At 35.0% G+C, this 27,319-nt stretch overlaps 1 protein-coding gene across 5 annotated transcripts; it reads left to right on the top strand.

The window, feature by feature from the left end:
* The first annotated feature begins 188 nt into the window (after positions 1 to 188).
* On the top strand, positions 189 to 21,929 carry LOC141823453 (putative LRR receptor-like serine/threonine-protein kinase At1g06840). 5 transcript variants are annotated; one of them, XM_074710735.1, is made up of 22 exons: positions 189 to 349; positions 462 to 505; positions 975 to 1,159; positions 1,468 to 1,618; positions 3,614 to 3,685; positions 3,856 to 3,927; positions 4,755 to 4,898; positions 4,977 to 5,048; positions 5,181 to 5,252; positions 6,764 to 6,838; positions 8,447 to 8,515; positions 8,645 to 8,713; positions 8,827 to 8,898; positions 9,099 to 9,185; positions 9,308 to 9,376; positions 11,085 to 11,566; positions 14,004 to 14,159; positions 16,000 to 16,283; positions 17,500 to 17,551; positions 18,802 to 19,052; positions 19,874 to 20,008; positions 21,378 to 21,929. In XM_074710735.1, the coding sequence occupies exons 3-22, from the start codon at positions 1,066 to 1,068 to the stop codon at positions 21,720 to 21,722; spliced, it is 2,823 nt and encodes a 940-aa protein (XP_074566836.1). In that variant the 5' UTR covers positions 189 to 349; positions 462 to 505; positions 975 to 1,065; the 3' UTR covers positions 21,723 to 21,929. The 5 variants fall into 5 exon arrangements, with proteins under 5 accessions (XP_074566836.1, XP_074566837.1, XP_074566838.1 ...); XM_074710736.1 differs by having other exon boundaries at positions 462 to 510; XM_074710737.1 differs by lacking the exon at positions 462 to 505.
* Positions 21,930 to 27,319: the final 5,390 nt, after the last annotated feature.

The following is a 27,319-nucleotide window of genomic DNA, read 5'->3' as shown; positions in this document are numbered from 1 at the left end:
CCCGTTTTGGTAATTTCACAATCTGAATCCCTGCTTAATTATTTATTAAAATTCCACTGGATTTATTTTATTTATTTTCGCTGCCATCATCTCCGATGCCTTGTGCCCCACACTTTTCACCACTCTTACCCGGGCGAAGTCAACCTTGATCTCTCGATCGACAGCGAGAGGTGTTGCGATAGGAAGAAATTTAATACGATGGAGGAAGGAAGATGTTGCCGCACAACCACTTCCTCGCTGCCCTCTTCGACCTGGTCCGACGGCGTATCGCGCACACTCTCCGCCTTTTTTTCCACTGCTTTCGTCGCCCCGCGAACTCCATTTCTCCTCCTATTTGTGGTGCGGTTTGGTAATTTTTGAGCCATCTCTTGTTCGTTTCTTCTTTCTCGGTTTGATATTATTGTTCGTTTCTTTGTATAATCTATCTTTTTTGCTTTTCCTTTTTCTTTGTATGTGTGCAGATTTGACCATTGTTTTCTGTGGATGTCAGGAAGTGTCTGAATTTGTAATGTATCTCCGTTGATTTTTTTTTTGTTTTTTTTGCATATGTGGTTTTTTGGATTAGGAGAGACCACTAACCATGATCTCTCAGCTCTTTCATGATTTTTTTAATTATTTTCATTTCTGTTATGATTGGTCAAGTGCTGGCAGTTCAGGTGTGAGCCAACCAAACATCAAGTGATTCTTGATACTCAGTCTACTTGGGGTGGATCGTGAATATAATCCCAGATTATGGATTGTTATTCACACGTTGTTTGTGATGCTAAAACTCATCATAATTTTTTCGTTGCTTTAACCAATCTTAAGTTCTAAGTTCAGAATCTGAGGCACAACAGCTTTTCTTATGCAAGCAGCAAACTAATGCAAAATAATAGAAATTTTTTATGATAATAAAGTTTTTATCGTTTTCTTGGTCTGAATACTGTTTCTTACTGGCTTGAGTATGCAAATAACAACTGCTTGTTATCTGCCAGAATTATATACGATGCCCTTTTGGTGTGAGATTAGCAAAAAAATAACTGACGTCATGGGAATTTGAAGATTCTATAAAGAATTGCCATTGAGATGTCAGCTAAACTTCTCTTTTACGGGATTATATTGTCTACTCTGTATTTTAAGTACGTGCTGTATGCAGAAGCACAAACAGATCCATCAGAAGGTAAATCCATCTCTTGGCTTTCTGCATCTTTACTCTCATTTTCTTAAGTATAAAGAGTCTATTTTGGTACCTCAGTGATTTTAGCTTGTAGTACCATAATATGGATATGGAGAACTGCAGTGTCAGATACTATAATGGATACATTTTTTGTTTAACCTGAAAGTATTCCCTACTGATGAATGCAATAGAGGAACTGGACTAACAATCAAAACAATTCTGGTTATAATTAGCTTTTGTTCTTGGCAATGGAATTATTCTCCAGTCCTTATATGATTTCCATTTTTTTTCTTATTTATTTTTATCCACAGTTACGGCTTTGAGAGCTATCAAGAGCAATTTGATTGATCCTCTGGGAGAACTTGACAATTGGAATGATGGAGATCCATGCATATCAAATTGGACAGGGGTCATATGTCATAATTCTACATTAGATGATGGATATCGACACATCCTAGAACTGTATGACTGCAGATTTTCTCTTTGTTAAAATCCTTCCTTTTTGGACTATTATAGTTAAATGACATTTTCGGTAGTCTGAGTTAACATGGATGTAACTGTTATTGAAAGAACCATTATAACACTAGTCATATATTGCTGTGAACATAATTCTTACTGACTAAATATCTATTATGAGAGTAAAAAATCTGTATATACTAAGTTACTATCATTCATATATCTAACTCTAATATCCCCTCTTAACTTGGAGCACAAATTATTTCCAACTTGTTACACATACTCGAAAAGGTCATAAATAGAAAAACAAAATGTAAAACTGATAATGCATTCAATAAAAATGAAGACAATACTTTTGTAACTTGAGAGACCTTGATAATGTTACCTCTTCTGGATTGATCTTCAAAAGAATAGACAACTAGATTTGATGAAGATTCAAGTTGGTTTGTTCTTCAAGTTGGTTTGTAGTACCATAATATGGATATGGAGAACTGCAGACAGGAGGAGGGAAGGAAATCGTGTCTGTTGCGTTGCTTGATTTTGGGTGAACAAAAAATTGGTCAGAAATCAATCCATTGATAGATTGGGAATCCATCATTTCCCTAATTCTACGTCAAGTAAATGGAGAAAAATGTCTTGACTCCCATGCAATTTGTTGCAATCCATCCTTCAGGGTAAACAAGCCATTAGTTTGAATATGCCCTCTCACACCTCATGACTCCTTTCTTTTTTTTTTCCTATTTGACACACATGTAGGATTTGAACCCCAGATCTCCTTTATCATTGTTAAAGGTGATTGACTTACCACTTACCCCAAAAGCTCAAGCTTTAGGATCCATAATCTAGACTTCTTTGTTCTGATAAAGTTAATTGGCTAAGCATTTACCCTAAAAGTTCTAAGTGTCAAGAAAGAGATCAATCTAATCCACTACCACACTTGTCTATGTGAGAGTAATGAGTGTGGAGCCTCTTAACTTCAACAATTTTAATCAACGTTTGTTGGATAAAAGCCCCACTTGGACTTGTGTTGGTTCAAAACCTAGGATTTTTTTTAGAATGATCCAACCTTTTGTTTTAAAAAATCTATTTGAATTATCCAAATTCCTTGAACTCTTGTAGAAATTCATGCAACTGGGAGAAGTGTCGGTGACATGTGAATTTGTGGTTCAGGTGCATAGGTTGATCTCGAAGTTTAATTGATCTTGAAAAGCTATTTTAAGTTTAATTGATCAAGCATAGGTTCAGGTCCTCGAACCTTTGTTTTAAGTGCATCAATGAAAAGCTGATGTAGAAGGCTTTTGCTGTTTGTTGATCACAATATGAAGGCTGGAGAAGGGTGATAATGTAGGTAGCACTTCTCAATGTCAATGTCTTTGAGGCAGGCAATGGTGATTGTAGAGAGAAAGGATGCCATGCCATAAAAGGGCTTCTAGGAGAGGAGTAAGTAAAAGTATTAAATAGTGTACCTTGTGCTTGTCCTTTACTATCTTCCAAAATGTGTAATGGCTTGATCTCCTCTATTGAAGCTAGGATGCTCCACACCAATTAGTTTAACATGGACAAGCACAGTGGTCCAATTTATAAACATAAATTGGTCCCCTTTCCACCAACTCGAGTGTTTGACATAAGTGATTAGCTAATAAATTGTAACATGGTGTCTAAGCTTGTCGCTGGAAGAAAACACATGAGAAAAAGAACAGTGAAGGGAGAAGTGTGAAGTTGGATTGGGAAGGGAATTCAGCCCCGTCACACCAATCTTGTGGTCTCTCCTAAGGGAATTGAAAAAGAAACTAACACTAATTGTAGCTGCCTAAATACCAATTTAAGAGAGACACAGTGTATTATAATTATTACTCTCATACTTGTAACACATATTTACTAAATATTGGTGCAACAATGTTTACATACTCATAATCACATAACTATTAATTCCTAACAATAAACGTTTGATATCTTGAACGTGATCACTTGCCTTTTCTAACTGAATTGTTTCTCTTACAGGCAACTTCTTAGAATGAATCTGTCTGGAACCTTATCTCCTGAGCTTGGATCTCTGTTACATATGGAAATATTGTGAGTCAATACTAAACTTATATGTTAAGAAAGGGATATTTATTGTTCTTCTAGCCTCCAAATATATTGTGAATAATTTGCATGTACTCATGCTGGCTTGCCAAAATGTTTTTATCTTGAAGAAATCTGTACAGTGTGGTGCTTGCTAAATCTTCTATTTATCTGTATAGGGATTTTATGTGGAACAACATAAGTGGCAGTATTCCTATGGAAGTTGGCAATATCACTTCATTGAGACTTCTGTAAGTCAAGTAGCTAGCAAAACACATTATAACTACGTTATGTTTCTCAGTTCTAATTTGTTTTCTTGTCCAAAAGGATGCTTCAAGGAATTTCTAATTTAATCTTTGTAATTTTCTTTTAACTTGTTTCATTGGATCAGTGCGAATTACTTCTCATTCCTTGTTATTTAATATATGGGATTACAGATGGTGATGTATATATTATTAGTCCCAATTTCATAGGATCAATTTAATTACATGATATATATGTACACTCAATACTATTGGGAAATTTTCTAGTGATTTAATTAATATCTCAAAGAGAATATGACTTACTGAAGTATTTTAATGACCAAAGTAAGGAGTAGACATATAAGGCATAACTGCATTTGTTTGTGTTTTAATCTGATTACATATTGGGTTGGATTTACTTCGGTAATTAACTCAATTTGTGTGTTGGATGAAGGTGGTCTTGTTATAGCCGTACCTTTTTTTTTTTAAAAACAATTTTACTGAAGTGCAGTCTGACCAGTTCAAAGTTGATGCTGATTTTGTATTGTCATTATCTTGATTGTGTATGCATTCACATAAAGTAAAAATGACTTGTGCTGACAGTCTTTCAATAAAATTTGCATTTTCCGAGATCTTGGCATAATTAACAACTAAAGTCTCTTATTTGCGGATATCAAGGGGAGGTAACTTTTTTGGTTTTCTTAATTTTTTTATACTCTTTGAGCCTCATTATAATCATTATTATGACCAAATTTTATCTTCTTACCTGCCCTGGCCTGACATTTTTAATGTGATATTTAAAGATATCTTATATCATATTTATTCTGTTCCTGCAGGCTCTTGAATGGTAACAGATTATCTGGTTCATTACCTGAAACGATTGGTAACCTGATGAACCTAGATAGGATTCAAATAGATCAGAATTTTATAACAGGAGAAATACCAAGATCATTTGCAAACTTGAATAAAACCAAACATTTGTGAGTTGGAAATTATGTTATCCATTTGATTTGCATTATCAATGTACTTTCACTTAATGTCAGATTATTCTCCCTCAGCCATATGAACAACAACTCAATAAGTGGACAAATTCCTGCAGAATTGGCAATTTTACCAAACCTCGTACATTTGTAAGTTCCAGTAAATGTTGTCTATTATTAGTTTAAACTTTTACAATAATTTCCAATTTGGCATATTTATGTGAGTGTGCCTTTTTCATAATTTTCTATGTTCCATCTTATCACTAATGAAGTTTATTGCAGTTTGCTGGACAACAACAATCTCACAGGACATCTGCCTCCAGAGTTTTCTAGGCTTCCTAATCTGCTTATCCTGTAAGTAGTATTCCACTTGCGTTAAATGGACAATGACATAATTTTCTTGCTTTTTAGGCATTTCTTAATCTTTCTCTGTACGCAATTGCACCCCACAAACTGAATCTTGTTGTACTTCAGCACATGGAAGTAAAATGTGCATGTAAACCACCTAGACTGGAATTAGAAAAATTCTCTTGTAGGGATTGCTATTGCCAGTTGTCACCCTTGTCCCTGGTCTGTGAAAAGAAAATTGTAATTTGAAAGATTACAAATTACAATGGAAGCATAATTACAAATGTCAATCTTCAATTTATGCCAATCAATCCTGACCTCTCACCTTCAGGAAATCTGCTACTCTTTACTTCCTCTTCACATAGAACGTGAAATGCTCGTTGTTGCTATGTCTTTCTTATTGACTTGCTGCTATATCGTAGGGATTCCCGTTTACAGTAGGGAGTCCTGTTTACGTCCCTTTACTGACTATAGCGAGCGCCCAACTGTAGACACGAAAGAGTGAGAACTGAATGGAACCTAGCGTACATGATGGATTTTACTTCTTTATTAGGTGTTGCACTATATTCGACATGATGCATTAGCGAATCCAGGGGTGGACTCTTGTGTCATATGCTCCATCCTAGAATATGAATTGAAGAATTATTCACTAATTCAAAAGAGAAAAAAGAGAGAACATGCTTTTTGGTGGTGCTTCTGCTGAATATTCTGTTTGATAACATGCTGCTAATTGTTCTTTCACAAAAGAGAGCATTCCTAAAGTACTGAACATCTAAAGAGCTGATCGTTGAGCTAGAATGGAAAGATGAATGTCTTTGAGCTAAGGACCAACACTTCTTTCTATTTTTTTGCTAGCTTTATCTTACTTACATATGGCAGGTAGCCACCTATAGCAGAAGAGAAGTCAAATGAGAATGAGAGGGGGGGCCACATAAATATTTAACAATTAATTATTAATTTTAAAATAAATATATTAATAAATCAAAAAGTACTGCTCTCAACTAGTCTGTTAGTAGGTTAGTCTTTTTGCACAATTTAATTACATATAATTAACTATACAGTATAATTACATCATATAACCCAAACCTAGAAAAAGTTCCTTCCAAATGGGGTACCTGAGGCAATAAATCCATTGGCATTATCATAGAGAATTATTTTTTCGCTATTTGATGAGATCTTATCCATACTAGTTGAATTTGTTTATTTTACTCAGTTTCTGTGCTAGTATGTGTACAACGAAATACTTCAGAGAGATCAATCCTTCTGGAAACAGTATTTTGAGAACACTGTTAGAACTTGTACCTGCCTTTATTGCATTCTATTTGATAAGTATTTCTATGCCAGTATGTTACCTTTTACAAGTCTTTTATCCATCAATTTGCACACTATATCAAACAACACCAAGTAACATTCTTATTTACATTTTACACCTTTCTTTTTTATGATTTTCAATACCATATAACACAATATTTGAGTATCTCTTAAGCAATCTCTTTATTTGTTTTCCTTTGACTCAGTCAGCTGGATAATAATAACTTCAACGGGACATCAATTCCAGCTTCTTACGCCAACATGTCTAATCTCTTAAAGTTGTAAGTGTTTTCCCCCCTTTCGTTTTAATGCAAGTCTGAAAGCATTTTTAAGGTTTTGTTTAACAATCTGCATTATTTTGTGAGAAGGGAATTTGGGCCTTAATTCAGTAAGCTCTTTTTTCAGTTGAGAGAATCATTTAACAAATCCCTGAAGAAGCATTTTGTATTGGTTAAATTTTTATTGTTCAGAGCTTGTTATAGAATCTGTTGTTGTTTTTTTTTTTTCAAAAGGAGTCAGCGAATTTGATGCTCTAGAAAATGATCAATTTTTCATGGGATACATTTCTAAGAGTCTCCTGATAAATTTAGAAGTTTTGTATTTGATGTAGTAAATTCACATATATTTCTGCTTTTGTTCTTCACAATCCTTAAAAAATTAAGAAAATTTATGGAAATCTATTGAACGCTAGAGACTGGATACAACCTATAAACTTTACAATAAGCTCACTTGGGTTTTTAACCTTTCTGAGGGTGAAGGCTTACCTACATAACCATAATTTCAAGAAATCAATTGCCTGACTAGACCTAAACTAAACAAGCTATAACCTATTTGTTTATTAATCTTGGTGGGCTTCTTAAATAAAATGGCTGAGCCTAAAAGGGAAACTTGTAACCTGCTGGCTGAAACTAAGAATGACATGTCCAAGGTATTTTTTCGAGGTTCATTTTAAAGAGAAATTCTCTATGCAAAATTCAAGTGAATCAGAAATATTGTTTTCTCCCTAAAATTAAAATGACTCTAGAATCACTAGAAAATCTTCTTTAGACATGTGAAGAAGCTATGTTTATGCTCTATACTACTGTGTGCCTCACATTTCAGACATTCAATAGACCTTCAAGTTTATCATATCATCTTTTTTCACAAAGAGAGTCCATTTGGAACCATTTACATTGGCAATAGAAAACCTTTATCCCCAGTCATGTTAACTGGAACTCCAGTTTGGCAAGCTTCATTCGTGCATGTTTCCCTTTTTGGTAAAAATCAATTCCCATCTGCTAGCAGTTTTTCTGATGTGACTAAAGAACTTAAAAGCTACTACAATTTAGAATCTCTTAATTGGAGTAACAAAGGACCACCAAAATATGTCTGACTATAATTTGGCAACTTTTTATTTTCCATTAAACTGTAACATATATTATTTAATTTATTTACATCTTTTCCATTTAACTCAGTTTACTGAACTTCATACATTTACAGTTTGCTACTACATAAAATACCTTCATCATACAAAAAAGGTCAATTGGAGTTAATGCTGAGAGTAAATATTGGGGTTATTTACATTTGTGAATAATAAAATAAGCAATAATAAATGATGTAGTAATAATAAAATAAGATAAAATTTATTTAAATATAAATGATGATAGAATAGGGGATAGAGTCCAATGATGTAGAAGGATCCATGTAGCTTCTAGTAGGACAAGGCTTGGTTGTTGTTGTTGTTGCAGTCCTTATAGAAAAAAACTCTTGATGCACACTATCATACAGCCTGCACCACTTGTTTTTGTATATTAATGTTAAAAAAATGGAAATATAACTACATATTTTCTGTTTAACATTTTCACCTCATCTAACATTGTAGTTTTGTTTCATTTCACAATGGAAATTAGGAGTCTTAGGAACTGTAGCTTGCAAGGACCTATACCTGATTTCAGCACAATACCAAGACTTGGTTATCTGTAAGTTTTTATATCTGCCTTTGCCACTTGCTAATGGCCTGAAAACATTGTCATCTCTGAATTCTAAGAAGCTTTTTGTACATTTATTTGCTAATTAAATCATACAAATTTGTGCTGTTTATTTCTCAGAGATCTTAGCTGGAACAACCTTAATGGAACTATTCCAACTAATAGACTTTCTGGCAATATAACCACCATGTATGGAGAATTCTTAGTTTAATTATTGTTCTCAATTTTGTTCAATTGAAGTTAGTTTGTTTGCAACTCTTTAGTGTCTACGACACAGTCATACTGTTGTGTTTCTGATACAGTGACCTGTCATACAATCATCTAAGTGGATCGATTCCGTCAAACTTTGCAGGCCTTCCTAATCTTCAAAGACTGTAAGATTGAGATTTTATATTTTTATTCCATGCCAAAAAGATAGTTTGGTTAGTGAATTTTGTTCCTATGATTTCAGCTTAGTGGCATATTTTTAATTCATCAATATTCACTGCTTTATGATTTTTAACATTAAGCTTAAGCTACCATTATGGTGGTGTGCCGGCAGACACTATATTATCCGCTTGATCTTATTTTGCAGGTTTCTTGAGAATAATACTCTGAGTGGTTATGTTCCATCCACCATTTGGCAGAATATAAATTTTACTGGAAATAGAAGTCTAATTTTGTAAGATCTGGTTTATCTTTGTTAACTGTTCTAGGTTTCTTTTTTGGAATTCAATGATTTGATAATTATAATAGGTTAAAGGTGTTTTATGTTTGGCTGATACTTCCTGTCTTTTTTTGCAGGGATTTTCAGTTTAATAATCTCACGAACATTTCAGATGCTCTTCGCCCTCCTGCAAATGTGACAATTTTGTAAGGCTTTGCTCATTTTATCTACTTTGGTCATTGTAATACCATTTACCAATAATTTGAATGGTTCATAATTGTTCAATGATAAACACATGAGTATTTTAAAGTTTAATAATACTTTTCATTGCAATTTTCTTTGCATCATTGTATGCCATGTCATATCCTAGTATAGAATGAACAAAAAGACATTGGGAGAACAATCAGTACTATTGAAGGTATTAGAATCATTCTTAACTGAGGTTTTTGTAGTGGTTCCTTTATTGATCAGTGTATCTGTATGGGTTGGTGCCAGTTGGCACCGATTAATTGGAGGAGGAAGTGAAAGAAGAAGCAGGTCTTCTTTTGATACAACTCTGTGTTGGCTGAATGACAATAGTTCAGGTGATAATGAATGAAACCTTAGTTATATCTAGTTGAACTATGCCTGGCCACATACAAACAACCTATTTAGTATAACTGTTCCTCCAGTTCCATGTGTGACTATACCCTTAATCCTTACCAAATTTGTAATTTTATATTTCCGCAACTCATTTTGCTCTACACTATACCCTTAATTATTATTGCAGATCACAAAGTGTTTATACCTCCACTCATTCAGTTCAATTTATACATTGATTTCTCTATATTCTAGAATTTAGTGCAAAAACCCAAAACTCATTTTTGACATAAAATAGCGAACCAAGGGTAGTTGGGTGTGGAGATAGAGACATAAAAGTGCATGATTTTGTTATTTGGAAAGTAGGGGGCATGATTTTAGTATACCTAAACTTCATGTGCATGATTGGGAAAATCTTCCCAGTTAACACCTACCGTCAATGCTGTCAATAGGGCTAACAATACTAGCTAGTTCTAGACTAAATAAAAATTAATACTTGGCTGCAGAAATGGCAGGAAGATAGTTGTAATTGGGTTGACACAAAAGGTGAGTAGTTGAGCAGTGGAGATTTTCCAAATCTCACAAAAGAGCCTAGGAGGATGGTTCATGTGACCAAAATGAATGCCACGTGGAAAAACTATGACCACCAGTAGCATCATGCAGAAACATTAGGATAAAATAAAAATGTAGCATTACGAGTATTGGAAGGTTTTGGATTTGTAGGATTAGATACAGTGAGAGTGGATGAAATCACATGAGATATAATCAAGAGGAAGTTGATGACTCTTAAGTAGTCATCAAAAAAATCAAAGAAAAGAAAATTGCAAAAACAGAGAGTAGCAGAGGGTTAAAGTACCAAAAGAAAGGAATTCCTAATCTCTGGGTGGTGGACGGTGTATCAGTGCGTAAATATAACTAACTAAACTAGAGTCGATACATAAAAATGATATTCATGCTTTGCATGTCTACATTTTTTACATGAATGCAATTTTAAATATAGCTAGCATTTTACTCTAACATTGTAATCTTGGTGCCACATTCATGCCTTTATGATGCATTGATTTTCATAGTTCTTGAAAAAAAATTAATTTGAAAAACAGCAAACCCAATATAGCTGACATTATTGATCACAAACTTAGTGTTCGAATATGTACTTTTTCTTTTCCAAATTTTTAAATTTTATAGATTTGCAAGGAATTTGAGCTTTAGATATAAAATTCACACTTTAATTTAGCTTTGATATGTAAGTTGATGGGTTATTAAGCGTGAAAGTTGTTATTAAGCTTTTTTTATTAGTTGCTATAATGCTAATGTTTAATCTCTTATTTTATTCAGGTTACATGGAAATCCTGTATGTGATAATGAAAATCTACTCCAGATAGTCCCATTCTGTCAGCTTCTAAATATACCAATCAATGAAAGTTCAACTGTGGCACTAAGTTGTGGTTCATGTCTTGAGAATTATGAATATAATCCATCATCTCCTTTTCCATGTTTTTGTGCTATCCCACTTCATGTTGAATATCGACTCAAGAGTCCAGGGTTCTCGCATTTCCATCCATACTATGTTGATTTTGAGGACTACTTAACTAATGGTCTAGTCTTGTCCCTATATCAACTTCACATTGGCTCTGTTGTTTGGGAAGAAGGTCCAAGATTAAGGATGCAAATGAGCTTATTTCCTAACAACAGTACTATCTTTAATACAAGTGAGGTTCTGCGACTCAGAAGCATGTTTACCGGGTGGCTTATTCCAGACTCTGACCTTTTTGGACCATATGAACTGCTTAACTTCAACATGGGATACTATGGATATGGTATATCATGAGCAGACACTGTTTACTATATTGTTGGATTTATTAAATAAATAATTCATTTCTAACTATATGCTTCTAACTTTAGTAAATTCATAATCTTGTTTGGAAGCAAAGTAGCAAGTTGTAGTGTTCTATTTCATCAGAAAGTAACTTATGCTTACAAATTGTTGCATAAAAGTGAAGCTAGGATATATCCAAATTAGAATTTTGGAGAAGTACCAATGTTTGGTTGGTTTTTCAGAATTTTGGTTTTCACTTGCATTATGATGCCATTCTTAATCCAAAAGTTGCTTAGTGTACCAGATTTTTCTTTAGGAGGGAAGTTGTGGAGTAGACAATCAACCATTCTTAAACATCTTAGTTAGCTATATCATATACCTAATTCAAAAAGTATGTAGCAGAGATGGAATTTTAAGATATGTTGATTCACTAGAAAGCAAAGGCTAAAATAAAAATTTTGATATTGAGAGCAACTAGGTGTTACTCTAATATATGATAAAATGAGATAAAATAAGTTGAGATGGAGCGGACATATTCAAAAGAGTGTAAGAGGTGGTAGAGGGAGGCTCAAGAAAATTTTAGTCAATGTATTGAAAAATGGTTTAATTAATTTCAATTTGACTACTTATAGCCTTGAATAAAGTTCAATAGGGATAAGATTCATGTAACCAACTCTAATATTTGAGACAAACACGGTTTGATGACATGATGATGAAAATATACCTTATGTGGAAGGGTCATACAAAAAGTTAACAAAATCAGATGGCTTCCCAGAGGACAGATATGGATGTCTAAAGAAAAGAACAAAATTAGCAAATCCTACTAGATATCTCCTGGTAAATTGGAACTGAAATCAGTTTACCATTGGGGAGTGATGTGCGTTGGTAAGTTTCAGAGTTTGAAGATTCACAGTGTAGACCTTGTCTTAGAATATTTTAGCTATAGAAGTTTCAGATTGATGTCTGATATGCTTCTCTCTTTTCATACTCCGAAAGTTATTGCGCTGGAAATGTGGCAATTCACAACATTTAAAATCACCTAGCACGAAATATAGTTTGTCCTGCATCCCTGCACACACTGGAGAGTTAATAGCCTAAACTTTTGGTCCAAGTGATCATCAAAACAAATTTAACAAATAAAATACAACAGAATTTTTTGCCTAATGTATGACAATTCTTAGGAAACTAAGTTACAGGATATACAAAATGAACTCATCTGTCATCTGTTTCTTATTCTTTTTTTTTTTTTTTGGAAAAGGTAAAAAAAAAGGAGAACAAAGACATTTACCTGATAGTACTTGGTTGTCAGAACCTGCCAGTTCTTAATAGGCAACTTAAGTCTTTAGTAACAATGCATTTTATCTCCCCATGTAATTTTTGTTGTTGAAAAGGAGTTGATGATCACATCATAGGCATTCTTGTTTATCATAAACAACAGTTGTTTCGATCTCCTATCAGCCATTATGTTTATACTTTTGGATGATTTAGTACATATTGAAACTTAATGTTTGTGCCTAATAACTGGTAAAGATTGATGAAATAAAAAAAATCTTTTGCATCATGATTCCCTAAAGCCTATCATTAGGCTAAATTTTGTTTCTCATCACTGTCTTCTTAACACTTCAATTTTGTGCTTTTAAAAGTAGAAATCAGAGGGGTCAATCCCATTAGCAATATATAAATATGTAGAAGCTGAAAAAAATTGTAGAGGAGAGGCAGAGAAGTGATTTCATTTGTGTACTCACTTCTTTACAATACTCATGCAACAGTTCGCATCATTACTGAAAACCACCCTTGATGGTTAATCCACAAGTTAATTGAAGGACAAATTGCCTTGTTAGTTTAACATTGTTTGTGCATTCTTGTTTTGTAAAAGTTGGGGGAATTTTTTTCTAGTGAATGAAATCCTTCTGCAATTATCTTGTTGATTGCTGATTATTTAGTCACCATGCAGAAGTTTGAAGTATATAAAAGTTTCTTGCTTATTGCATTAAATAGAAGGGTAACTCACAATATTGCCATGTAACTCCAATATCTCCACTTTAGTTCTAATAATCCCATGTGATAATTTTATATCAGTGAAACAGAATTAAATGAAAAATTCTTTGTTTTGATAAAGGAAAAAAAAAAAATTCAACACAATTATCATCTGTATTTTAAAGTTTGTGTTTGTCCAATTTTGCGGACTTAATTGTTATGTATTTTTAATTAGGAACTACAGTGGAGATTTTGGAGTTGAAAGGGGTATATCAAGTATCCCCAAATTCCCAAGGGTTGCATATCTTTGCCTAAATAGATGGTTCATGCGCTGTAGATAGTTTTCCTGTTATAATGAATGCCAATAATTTTGTGTTTTCTCTCATTATTGTTCTAATATTGTATTAATTGTTTGTGTTTGAAAAAAACATAAAGATTGTTAATTGTCTCATGTGCTGTAGCTATACCAAGACATTCAACATCTGGTTTAAGCACAGGTGCAGTGGTTGGCATTGTATTGGGAGCAGTTGCTGGTGCATCTATTCTCTCTGTCATTATTACAATTCTCATAATGAGAAGGCACTCAAAATATCAGAGAACTGCCAAGAAACGATCTTGTAAGTTCTTAAACATATTTGAAAGTCAATAACGGTTGCCTTCCACTATTGAATTTAGTGATCAGATGAACTTTGGTGGATAAGCATGCTTCATGAACAGTTCTTAAATTAGAAAGAGATATAAAAAGAACCAAATTATTTCAAAATCAGTTGATTGGATCTATTAAAATATCTTCATAAAGCATATGTGATATTTGTCAATGCTTATGTTTGTTTGGGCTTTTGAATTTAAAGAACTCCTATGGAGATAACACTTACCATCTGAGCTTTTCCATGTCTAAATGTAATAATAGTTGCTTAATAATCTTTATCCTACAATGAATTTCTATTTTCATAAAAAATATGCAAAATTTAATATTGTTGCAACGTTTCACTAGTATAGTTTTTTTTTCTCTTTTTTATTAATGAAGTAAGATATTTTTTTTCGTTTGAAGCCTTATGATATGGAAATTCCAATATTAGTTTTAGATATATGTCAAAAACAATGATTACAACTGAAAGAGTTGTTAATTTTCTTTCTAAAGTAATGCATTAATCATGTCAGATCCATTACTATTGACAAATTGGTCAATCAATGCTGAATTGACAAATGAATATAGAACTAAGAAGCTATGCAAAAGACTGATCAAAACTTTCCACTTTCCCTTTGTTTATGGATAAACACCCTTGAAATGTGAAATTATGTATCTCCCTCCTAGAGTGTCAAACAATCTGACACTCTTCCAAACACACTTGCACTAAAGTCAACTGATTTGGGGCACAAAGTTATCTTCAGTTTCTTTGTTGGTTGCAATAGATTCAATTTATTAGTGTTTGATAATACCTTAGGCATTCAATGTATTCATCACACTCAGTCCATGATTGCTAGTTGTGAACGATGGTATATCATTGGTACTGTCCGATCATGGCAAGTTAATTTGGAAAATAATTAGGTTTTATAAAGTGGATTGTGATTTTAGCAAAGCAGGATACTTTAGAGGGGGAAATTAAATAATTTTATTATTTTGTAGGGAAAGTATGCATTTGTTGCTGCAGATGTATCTGCCACAGGCAGAATTATGGATTTCTTAGGAAGTTACTGTTTGGGAAATTGATACGTGATTTCTTTTCCTTTAGAGGCTATAATTATGGAAGAAGCCAAGTTCTATTCTCCTGTGATGGGGTTGTTAGTAGTTTGCATATTTGTGTTAATATATTATGTGCCTGCATAAAATTCAAGATTAGAATAAACATGAACTTGGTTTGTTGTAAATGGATATTTATACATATTGTTTCAAATTTCAATTGTTGCTTCATGTCCAAAGTACAAAAGTCTAGAGTGGTCACTTGCCAACTTTGACATGACATTAGAGCATAATTTGTCTGCAAATCACATCTATGTTTGTATTAAAAGGCAAACATATCTGTGAGTTGAATTAATCCATATATTGGATTTGGTCCAGACCAGTCTGCTAATTTGGTCCAGTCCAGTCTGCTTTCTTACACTGTCACACATCAGGGAGAGGATTATATAAGTTTGTATTAGTCTCTGTCCTAATAGCTCGACATTGGTTAGACACTCAACTTTACACTTCATAGAAGTGCCATGAATTTGAATATACGCCTAGCATGTTTCATGACCTTTGATTTATGATTTGTGTTGAGAAAGAGATTTTATAGTTTCTGGAAGTTTCTATTCCTTTTGTTTGATTTTTGTACTTATGGTGATGTATCCCCAATTGCATCTTGTACAATTCCTCATTTCATCATTTATACTTGTGTCATTTGTATTATAATAGGGCCAATATTGACTTGTGGCAATGTTTATTATGTTGATGTCCTAACTTCATTATATCAACAGTGTCAAAGCTTCCAATAAAAGTAAATGGAGTAAAAGGTTTTAGCTTTGAGGAAATGGAACTAGCTACAAACAAGTTTGATATTTCAACTCAAGTTGGACAAGGTGGATACGGAAAAGTTTACAGAGGCATTTTAGCTGATGGAACTGTTGTAGCCATAAAGCGAGCACAACAAGATTCTCTACAGGGTTCAAAAGAATTCTTCACAGAGATAGAGTTACTCTCAAGATTGCATCACAGAAACTTGGTATCTTTGATTGGTTATTGTGATGAAGAAGATGAACAGGTTTGATTTTGTAGATGAAGCACTGTAATTGGTTTGTTTCTAAAAGGCATTTCATCATGAACTTGCTGATATAGTTCAGATTGGACTTGATGAACCCTATGGTTAATTTGCATCCATTTGATGCACTTCCTGTACAAATCTTCCGTTTCTGATTGCCATTAATCAGAAACTTGCTACCTAGAACTTAATAAATCTCATAAACGGTAATGATAGTTATACACTTCTTAAGCAGGATAGTACCTTTGGCATTTAGGTTGAGTGGGCAAGTATAGTTTGTTTCATCTTCATTAATCATTAAAATATCAATGGCATTAAAGAAGAATCATGCTCACAGTTCTTTTATTATCATTCATGTAGTCTTTTGCATGCTTTTGTTGATCGCTCTAGCATGCCTTCCTGAATGTTACATCACGGTTTAAATTCCATTCATATGGAGAGACACTATTTTGTTGAGACAACAACATAGAAACTTGCTGAAGCATCAATAGTAATTCAATGGCTGACAATGATAGCTGATGAACTTGCTAATTCAGTTCTTCCATGTAAACCTCCTTTATTCTTCCCTTATCTTTTTTCTTCTTCTCATGTTCTTCTTCTTCTTCCTCTTCTTATTGTTTGCAGTTTGACCTGGTTGGTGTCATACTCACGCTGGCTCAATACACCAGCATGACAAACACCATTTCTTTCTCATCAGATATCCAAACCTTGAAGTAACTCATTGAAATATGGCATCTTGAGTTATCTAATTCCGGTGATTTAGTTATAGGAACTTTGTAAAATTTGATCAGAAGTAATTATGCTGGAATGCCCCTTCACTGTTATTCAAAATATTTGCAAAATCTACATCGATTTTGTGTATATCAATAAGATTCGGTGGGTTCTTTGCCTTTTGTTGCTTTCATAAATGGCTTTCATGGTCAGCCAAATGCAAGAGGTTTGAACTTTAAAATCTTGAATTTCACTATATACCTTTTACTAATACGACTTATTTGTCAATGGTCCATGTCTGGGACCATACTTTGAAATTTTAGTGTACTTGGGATGGTTTTAGATGAACCAGTAATCAATTACAGGGTTTATCTTGTAGAACAATATTAATACTTGCAAAGTTATGTGATTCTCATATGGATTCCAAGTACACAGGCCTTCTTGAGTATTTGCATGTTGTGTTAATAATTTGTTCAAAACATTAATTTAGTATGTCTTTGTCATGCAGATGCTAGTGTATGAGTTCATGCCCAATGGTACTCTACGCGATCACCTCTCTGGTAAGTAAATATCTGTCTGGAATGGTGCTATTCAGCTTTTGCAGCAATCTTGATTTAAACATGTTTATTCCTGTTCCATATATGAAACCTAGTCCAGACCATCTTGTAGGTCACAAATATGTGTACCTCATTCAACCTTACTATACCAATGAAGGAGATTCCACAGAATTCTGTGCTTCACTTTTTTTTTTCTCTCTCTTTGTAAAAACTGGACTGTAGCTAGCCATTTTGAAAAAAGTTATTAGGGCTTTAAAGTGAATCCTTATATTTATTATAGAGTAATACTCAATATCTAGTCTCTCTCTGCTCTAAGCAGTACCTCAGGCGTTAACTCACTAGCTGGCAGAAAAAAGTTCCCCACTTCTTTTTCTTATGGTTTCTTTTTAAGCAGCTTGCCTGTCAGAATGCTTTAAACAAATTTTCTTTTAGAAATTTGATAATTTTGGGCCTAGTTACTCTTTTAGAAATTTGAAGGGGAGTCATATTTAACCTAGAGGTCACGGGTTCAAATCCTTCTTGCCAAAGGCAAGGTAAGGCTGCGTACAATGGATCCTTTCCCCGGACCCCGCATGGCGGGAGCTATGCACCGGGCTGCCCTTTATTTTTCGTTCCCCTATATTTATTGTTCATCCATGATTCTATACCGGCCTCCAAATTAGTATAGGCAATGAATGACCTGTGCATCTTTATTGTGAATTTGGCAACTTGTCCTCACACACAATAAGATGGATCTTTCGTAGGTCTGATTGTAGATTTCCCTAGTAAACCTATTGTCATTTTGTTCACTTGGCAGTTGGCACACCAAATCATGTGAAAAGTTCTTATATAAGATAGCATTCATCAGCAGCACGGAAGGTTTTTGCTAGAACAGGAGTTGAATATACCATGTATTTGTGGATTTTTTGTGGTATTATAATGAAGCACAATGTGAACTAATGCCACATAGTGCTAGTTCAAAATAATGTTATGGTGAATATATGTTATGTTAAATATAGGTTTTCCTTCACTATTTGTGTTTGTTTATTGTGCTATTTGTCAATACCTATAGATTTACTGAACCTTGTGGCATCATTCTTGAAAGTTCTAGCAGATAATTTACATTTTGCAATGTTGCTTATTAAGGAAGAATCTATATTCTAACTTATAATGTGTACTACACAATGCAAGTTTCCTTTTATTTAGTTATTTAACATACTTCTATGTCAATAGAATCTGCTAAAATGTAATTGTTTACTGGTATTATGTAACAGCTAAATCTAAAGAGCCTTTAAGCTTTCCTATGAGGTTACGCATTGCATTGGGTGCTGCAAGAGGCATACTGTATCTACATACTGAAGCTGATCCTCCTATCTTTCATCGAGATATAAAAGCCAGCAACATCCTATTGGACTCCAGGTTTACTGCAAAAGTTGCTGATTTTGGATTATCACGGCTTGCACCAATCCCAGAGACTGAAGGTGGTGCACCTGGTCATGTGTCCACTGTGGTGAAGGGCACACCGGTGAGTATGGCGTAATTTTTTCAACTTCTTTTCGTTTTTGTATATATTTTTTGGGGAACATTGATATTACTTTCTTTCCCTATAGGAAAGTTGTTGAATAGACTGCCACTTCAAATCCAGAAGTAAATGATGATTTTTATGAATCAATTTAGCAAATCAGCACAATTTTAGATAAAATGCATAGAAGTCACGTCTAAATTATAACCATTTTTAAGGTTGTTCTGCTTAGGTACATGTAAAAGATACATATAACACATTGCAAAAGATAGATTATTCTTTTTGAGGATCCAATTCTGAGATTGTGAACATTATTTGTCAGATAAAAGTGTTTTATTACTGGCATAGATTTTGATATATTCATATTGACATAATTGTCTACCTAGTTGATGCAATATGCTTTGTTGATATCAGAAAGGACCTTAGTATTCTAAGCCCATGCTAACATAAAAAAGAGCTATCATGATCTTCCTTTCTACCTACAGTTGGGAGCTGATATTAGTAACTCAAGCAAAAAATTGTAGTATTAAAGTTGAAATTTGAAAACTACTTTCAGCAGATCCTCAAATAAATTTTTTCTACTTAAGGTCAGGAAAAAGAGTGGCAGTGCATCAAGCTAGTGCTGCTAGAAGAGCCTCTATTAAAGCAAAAGCTATTTGATTTAATTTGGAATAAATGCATAATGCAGTAATTGTTTTTAACCTTGGATATTGTGTATGTTAAAGCGTTAGCTGTGTGTTAACTGATATTACATGATATGTTTTTCTTGAAGAAATTGTAGTATCCACCTATGTTTATCATCTGTCAAAATCTCATTCTTGTAGGGTTATCTTGACCCAGAATATTTTCTGACCCATAAGTTGACTGATAAAAGCGATGTATACAGTCTTGGAGTTGTGTTCTTAGAGATATTGACAGGGTTGCAACCAATTTCTCATGGAAAAAACATAGTCCGAGAGGTAATACCTTACTATCCCTTGCTCAAATGTCTTTGTTTGTTTCTTTTATCATTGTTCGTGATGGTATGCTAAATTTACTGATTACATCTGGAGAAAGCATCATTTTAGAATTTTACATTAAACCATGATTCCGTGAATCGGCTTCATAGCTCTGGAGATTTAATCTTAACATGATAAGAGAGTCCTAGTCTTGAATCCAAAGCTATTCTCACCTCTAACCTTTTTAGTCTATTATCATGGACCTTTTCAAGCAACGACCCTGTGTTGGATTGAAGTTTTGAATAACTTACCATGAGGACTGAGGAGATTGTTAAAAGCATAAATCTATAGTTTAAAACATTCTCAACTAAATCTGTTAATGATACAAAAACATTAGGAATCATTTTGGCAATGACACTGTTGAAGCAAACTGAGCACTTCTGTCCCATAATATGTAGCCACTTTAGAGGATATTGGTTCAATCTAAACACATTATGGACCACCTCACTTAACATGAAATTATGAGATTTGCTTCTACATCTTCAACACTTTTCTCTCACACCAGCATGACTTGGATGTATGAACCTAACTTTAGTGTCATGCTGGATTTGAGTAAAATTGAATTAGGGTATTATGTTTAAATTCTCTCCTAATTACACCTGATGTTGCCAAAAAATTCAACAACCTCAATTTCGAGGAACAACGGAGAAGAAGCCGAGAAAAGTCCTCTTTCTTGGAGAGCAGTCCCTCCCTATTTAACGTCCTGATCCCCTCCTCACTTATCTTGAAGGAAGCAGCATTTGTCCGATGAGGGCGTGACCACGTTCCCCTACCTTTTGGAAAGAAACAGTATTCCCCTATTAAGATAAACGTCGCCCCTGCTTTTCTTGTGGATGGCTATCCCTTGGACTGAGTTTTATCAGGATCGAATCCCCCCAGCTAACTTGGCCCAGTTTTCCCATGGGCCGGATGAGATCCGGTCCCTTGGTAGAGTGACTCATCGAAGGCCTGATCATGAGGTCTCAATTGGAGGTCTCAGCCAGACTAGAGGTCTCGACTAGGAGGTCTCGGTCAGGAAATCTTAGCCAGACTTGAGGTCTCGGCCAGAGGGTCTCAGCTAGAATGGAGGTCTCAGCCAGGAGGTGGGGGTCTGGGCCAGGAGGTCTCAGCCAAAATTAAAGTGGGGCCACATAGGCGTGGCCTACTGACCTAGACTTCTGGAGTAGGATCACTATTCCGTGGCATCAACACCCTTGAATTATCATCAAATTATACGTAAGTATGTTAATTTCTATTTCAAATACTAGGGAAAACCAACGTTCCATTTTCTTTGTTGCAATGTTAAACCAGCTTTTTTTTTCTTACAGTTTTTTCTGTATTCCTTAACCAGGTGACAGTGGCACATCAGTCTGGCATGATTTTGACAATGATCGACCATCGCATGGGTTCGTACTCATCTGATTGCATCGAAAAGTTTGTGTCATTGGCACTCAGATGCGTCCAAGATGAGACAGATGCAAGGCCTTCCATGGCAGAAGTAATGGTGGAGCTCGAGGCAATATGGCGAATGACACCTGAAGCTGATACGACAATGCCAGAATCAATTACTACAGAGACCATCGGAACGTCAGTACCACCATCGTCGGCCTTGGATACTAGGAATTCTTATCTGTCATCTGATGTCTCAGGAAGCAACCTTATCAGTGGTGCCATCCCCACCATTGCTCCGCGCTGATATGTATCATTGTGTTGTTTATGTTCTATGCCTTATTTTGTGTAGATTGTCATTGTGCCTTTGGTCTTCGTGACTGCTTCTTGTTCGCAAAGAAACCACAGTAACCTCTCTGTATAGTTTTGTGGCTTGTGTTTGCTTGACATACCTGTAGATCCATTTTGAATAAAAAATATTTGACTATAGGAGCTTACTGTGGCAAATTTAAAATGTAACTCATGATAATGTCTTCGTACAATTGCATAAACAATCAAACTATGAAATTAAAATAAGCATGAAGTATGAGATTGATTTAAAATAAGCACATATCTATTTAGATAAAATTAAAAGTAAAAGAAAGAAGTACTAATCTAATGGGAAAATAAAGTTAAAGTATCTATTTATACCTATATATAATTTTGAGCGCTGAGAATTGTTAGGGTGAACTGAACACCAACAATCTTATTTTTTAATTATTTATTTTTATTTATAATTAAATAATTTAAGAGAGAGGTTGAATTATAGTATTAAATAAAAAATTTAATTATTCATAAAGTGTGTGGAATAAGAAGTGTAAAATAATAATTTGATATATTGTAATTAAATTTTTTTATTTAATATTATAATTTAACTCCTTAATCATAAATTAAAAAAAAAATGATATCGACGTAGTTTCAGCTCCCAGTGGCTATCAGTTTTATATGTATAACTGTTTTATTGGCAACGATCAGACTGTCCATTGAATTCATCTTCGAGTATCTTCGATTTGGTTACCGAGGTGGCGTCCCCAAGGGGGATATGGACGCCGAGGATTAGTCGCTCGAATGGGATACCGCGCTTCCGAGCCTGCTATTATTGGGGCTTCACAGCCTTTAGGGGAACTTCAGTAGTGCTCCCAGTGACTGTGAGTCGATTGTTTCTTGTCGGGGAGGCAAGGGGGATATGGAGTTAGTAGCTGGGATGGCTGAGTCTGCTACTTCAGCTTTTTCATCGACGGCGTGTGTCCCTACTAGTAGCAATTAAGAGCACGGATGGGGAGCCAAATGCCACCGGAGAAGTAGAAGAGACTCAGTGTGCCAGAGATTTGAAATACCACGTGTACCAAGGTTGGCTGAGACGATACTACCATTCTCTTTACCGCTTTTGGTGGTCTTCATCAGACAGCATTTGCAAGGTATGCCCATTAACAACATTACCTCAAAACTCTGGTAAAGATGGTTGTAATTAGTTGCAGGCTTGCATGATGTCTTTAATTTCTGTGCATACATGACAATATTCATGATACGGTGTTTGTGCATGATATTCGAGTTTATAGTTATTCACAATTGCAAGTCCACATAAATGTATTTTATAGAATGGCATATCAACTTTAGGTAAAGCAGATCTTTTAACTGTTCCTTTATTCTTAGGTTCAAATGTTATCACTGGTTGCACACTTCCTGCTTTTGTATCATCAATATGATCGATTGATCAGTTGTTGTTTCTTCTGCAAAACAAGCTTGGATTGTTGGGCTTGAATGGATTGCTGCCAGAGTTGGCATACTGACTAAATCCCATGGCTCCAGAAGTTGATCCAGATTTACTCAATGATCTTGGATAGGTTTCATGAGTTGACTCATTAAGCTTTGACTTCCAGAAAGACAAGTCATAATGGGGATTAGTGCATTTGTGCTGCTCCTGCTCTGAAAACTGCTGCTGAGCTTCGCCGGCCAACAAGCTTACTCTCCTACTGCTACTAGGGTCACTTGTGGCAGCAGATTTACTTTGTAGCTCTCCTACCTTTGAAGGTAAGGTAAAGCCTTCTTTTTCCCTGTTATTTTGTTCAGTATTCTGGGACATGTTCGCTTTATCTCTTTCCAGGAACTGTGGTTTACCTATCTCAGAAAACACCCTGAGAAGCTCATCAGTGTGTAGTTCACAGGAAAGGTTTTTCAGTACTTCACCATCAGCAGCAGCGCCACCATGGCAGGAAGAAGACGAATCCATGCCAGCTAAAATTGGAAATTCTGTTGCATTCTTGCTGAAACTTGGTGCACTGGAATTCCCAGCGAATCCACCATTGAAATTGTAGTTGGTGGAGCTTGAAGGCAGTGACTGTGTGTTGGCATGCTTAATATAACTCAACAATTTCAGTTTTGCAGCCATTATCTTTCCTTCTGGGCTTGTGTTGCTCAAGTAATGGAGCAAGCTCTCTCGGTAACTTGGGGCAACTTTAGTCTGAAAATTGTGCCATGAGACAGATATTTCATGAAGCATGAAGAAAAAATAAATAAATTTGTCGGTGGAGGTGAAAGCTTACATAGGCAAGCTGTTTTGGCTGCTCAAAGGCTATTGAAATTGTTGGTTCACCTGAAGCAGGTCCAGGACGTTTAAATGTGCTTCTCTTTTGCTCTGTGTTTGACTTAGATGGGGAATCTGCTTAGAAAATTGACAGTTAATGGATCTACTACTATTTGGTGGCAGGTATGGATTAGTTAAAGCAGTAAATGCTTAGATTGTGTAAAACTAAACTGTACCTTTTTTGTTGCTAGATCTTGGAGTTGGTCTTGATTGAGGACAGATTGAAACCCCTTGATTACAATTCATAATTTGTTTTCTGCTATCTGATGCAGTATTGGATGCAGCAGAATCACTTGGTTTGATGACAGCGATGGAGCTGGATTGTGATTGTGGATCAGAACCTGTGTTGGAAATAATGTTGCGTTCGTTTCTTGTGGCCCTCCTCTTGCTTGGGAAGTATTTTTGGTGCCAGGCTGAAAGTTCCAGTTCAGCGTATGTGCGATTGTTTCTGAGAGATTGGAACACCTGCTTTGCATGCTCTTGCAAGCCCGTTGCCTGAAAAACCAACACCAGTATTAATTATTTCATGAGACATTCTTACACTTTTTGGTTGTTGTTTTTATCAGGTATGTATGAAGAAAGGTAAGTAATTTGACAGGTTTTGTTACCTCTCTATACGGTATAGAATCTGGTGAGTTTGAAGTGATTGCCTTGTTGAATACTACATAGACATCAGTCTGCAAAATGGAAATATTATTCAGTTGAATCGAAAGATGCAGAAAATTGGACTCAACTAGACTCAGAAAATTGTGTATTTTGGTCAGAAATAGAATAGATGACTAGTGCTACTCAGAATGTAGGAAATACTGAGTCAATGATTGAAAAGTTTCCAAGACGAACCTCAAATTGCTCCAAAGTCATGTACATCCCATCTCTGTGTTTTTGCCTTAGTGTTGCAAAATCACCAGGCTTGCTCACCCTCTCTGAGTAATCAGTAGTCTGCACAGAGAACCTTAACTCAATTAATCCACAACCAAATAAATGCAGTTAAATTCAGAGTTGAAAGACCTGGAACTCATCAGGCATGGAGAACAATTCTTTCCTATCTTTTCTGCAGAAAAAAAATAGACAGTGAAACCAAATTATCAGTAAAAGAGTGCAGATGTTCATCAGAATATAAACTTGTGTTAGTTTGACTCACAGTTCCAGCATGTCAAGAATGTACTCGATAATTTGGTCATTCTGCTTTTGAATCGCAGATGCACTGCTTAAGGTATTACCATTGTTGCTTAAATCAGCTTCTTGTGCAAATTGTTCCTGCAAAATGAGAGCCACTTCATTTACATGCTTGGTTTTTTGCTTCTTTTTTCAAAAGTTGCCAAGATGTGGATAAGAAAATTGTTATTCTTTTCAGGATAAACTAATAGGAAAAAAAAACCTCAAAATCTTCTTCTGTGTCATTCTTCTTTCTTCCTCTCTTTCTTGAATTATGTTCATCAAAAGGAGGATGTAAAAATGCATCCATTGAGGCCATTGCATGAACCATCTTTTCATTCTTTTGCTCTTCAAGGGCCATCAACCTTGCACTTCTTCTCTGCCCTGATTCAATTGCCAAAGCATGCTTCCTTCTCCTTCAATCAAAATTAAATCCAATCATCATAAATTATGAAAATTTAGATGAAGATTAAGCTACAAGAAAAGGATACTGGAAAGCAGGAGATAGGATTAAGCTACAAGTTATTGTTTCATGTATAAATTACCTTACAGACACCATCTTCAAATTTTCTACAGGTTTGAGAATTGAACCTTCTCATATATTTATACTATTTTCTATTTATTTATTATGAGCAATTAAAGGAATTTTTGCAAGGTCTCCAGAAGATACACTTGGGTGTGCATTGACAAGAAAAGGATGGCAAATTGGTGAGTATGAGATGTAGTTAATAGATGTTCTTGAAACTTGGTATAGAAATATATGTATGTGCATAGCTACTTAGCTTACTGGATGTATGATACATCATTAATATTTCTGATTCATGTCTTTAAGTCGTGACCATAACAAGAATGAAGGGTAAATTGTTTTCCATATAAATGAAATAAGGACATTTAATTCACACTTTATGATAAACAAAATAGGCAGAATAGCTGCTCGTTCTTTACAGGAAATAGCTAATTATTTTAAATGGGGAATAAATGATGCTAATATCGTAATCATTACATTTCCAAGAGGAGTAGGGAGAATCACTGTTGGTAATAGTCATCTATGGTTGACTTGCTATCAGAATCGCAAAGTCAATAACAAAACAAAAAACAATGATGCAATCCACTGAAAGGATGCCACAGGAGCAGCAATTGTGCTAGGATAAGAAAGGTTCCTTTTAAAATTATTCAGAACATACAAGAGATCTTAAAAGTTTCCTCCTTGTTTTTCTTGTCCTTCAAGTGAAATGACATGAGAAATAGATAGAAAGCACTCTGAGGATGCCAAAGCAACACCCAAGTCAAACTATAAAAGTGTAAGGAAAGGTTCAGGTTATTCAGGATATACAATATTAACATGTTTTCAAACTTCTCTGAAATTGTTAGGATTGTGGATTCTTTAGCCTAGTCATAAAATTATGAGTCTCAACTGTTAGTGATATGTGATAGCAACTCAACTGTAGTTCTAAATATTTAGTGACACACCTTGCCCATCAAGGCATAGTTGGTGTAAGTAAGTTGTTCGATCATGAAACACTTGATAGTCATCATACACACCAAGTTAAAAGTAAATGCAGGGCAGATGTCGGAGGAGCAAGAACTTGAACAATGCTTGGCTTATTCGAATACCCAAGTCAGCTTTTTTGGCAGAGAATCAATAGCAACAGGAAAAATCTGGTCGAGAGCAAGGTTAAACGCGAACTGTTTGTGACATTGACAACTGCAAGCCCCAAGCTCCAAGCGATGGCTGAGGAAGAGCCCTTCCACTGTACTGCTCCTCTCCATTTATGGTCTCTCTCTGCTCTCCAAGTGCTACTTGCTCGTCTCATTAGATGGCTAATGGGAACAGCAAGATCCCCCCACAAGATTCCTCTATGCGTCCTGACAAAACGAGTCTTAATCAGAGCTTAATTAATCTGCTCATTCTGACCAAATGAGCAGACAAAAGCCTCCCACTGCAGGAGTCCTCGCATATGTTACTAGAGAAATGGTCCTGCCGCTGTGGTCCATCGCCACCAAGTGCCCGAAGAGATGACAAAAAGTGGAACAGCCACTGAATCAACGTTTTTAATTAAGCTCGGACCTTTTCCATTAATCGACGTACGTTTGTATTGTAAGGGACGACGTAGAGACTTGCAGAA

This window comes from Curcuma longa, chromosome 3, assembly GCF_044706935.1.
Source record: "Curcuma longa cultivar G26 ecotype Majalengka, Jawa Barat chromosome 3, ITB_CL_G26_1.1, whole genome shotgun sequence".
Classification (NCBI taxonomy): Eukaryota; Viridiplantae; Streptophyta; class Magnoliopsida; order Zingiberales; family Zingiberaceae; genus Curcuma; species Curcuma longa.
This window is presented reverse-complemented; position numbering and strand designations above follow the sequence as displayed.

Coding starts and splice junctions, on each gene's coding strand:
- LOC141823453 (XM_074710737.1), top strand. CDS start 1,066: ATGTCAGCTAAACTTCTCTTTTACGGGATTATATTGTCTACTCTGTAT. Junction 1,619..3,613: donor TATCGACACATCCTAGAACT/GTATGACTGCAG, acceptor TTTCTCTTACAG/GCAACTTCTTAGAATGAATC. Junction 16,284..17,499: donor GTGATGAAGAAGATGAACAG/GTTTGATTTTGT, acceptor TTTGTCATGCAG/ATGCTAGTGTATGAGTTCAT.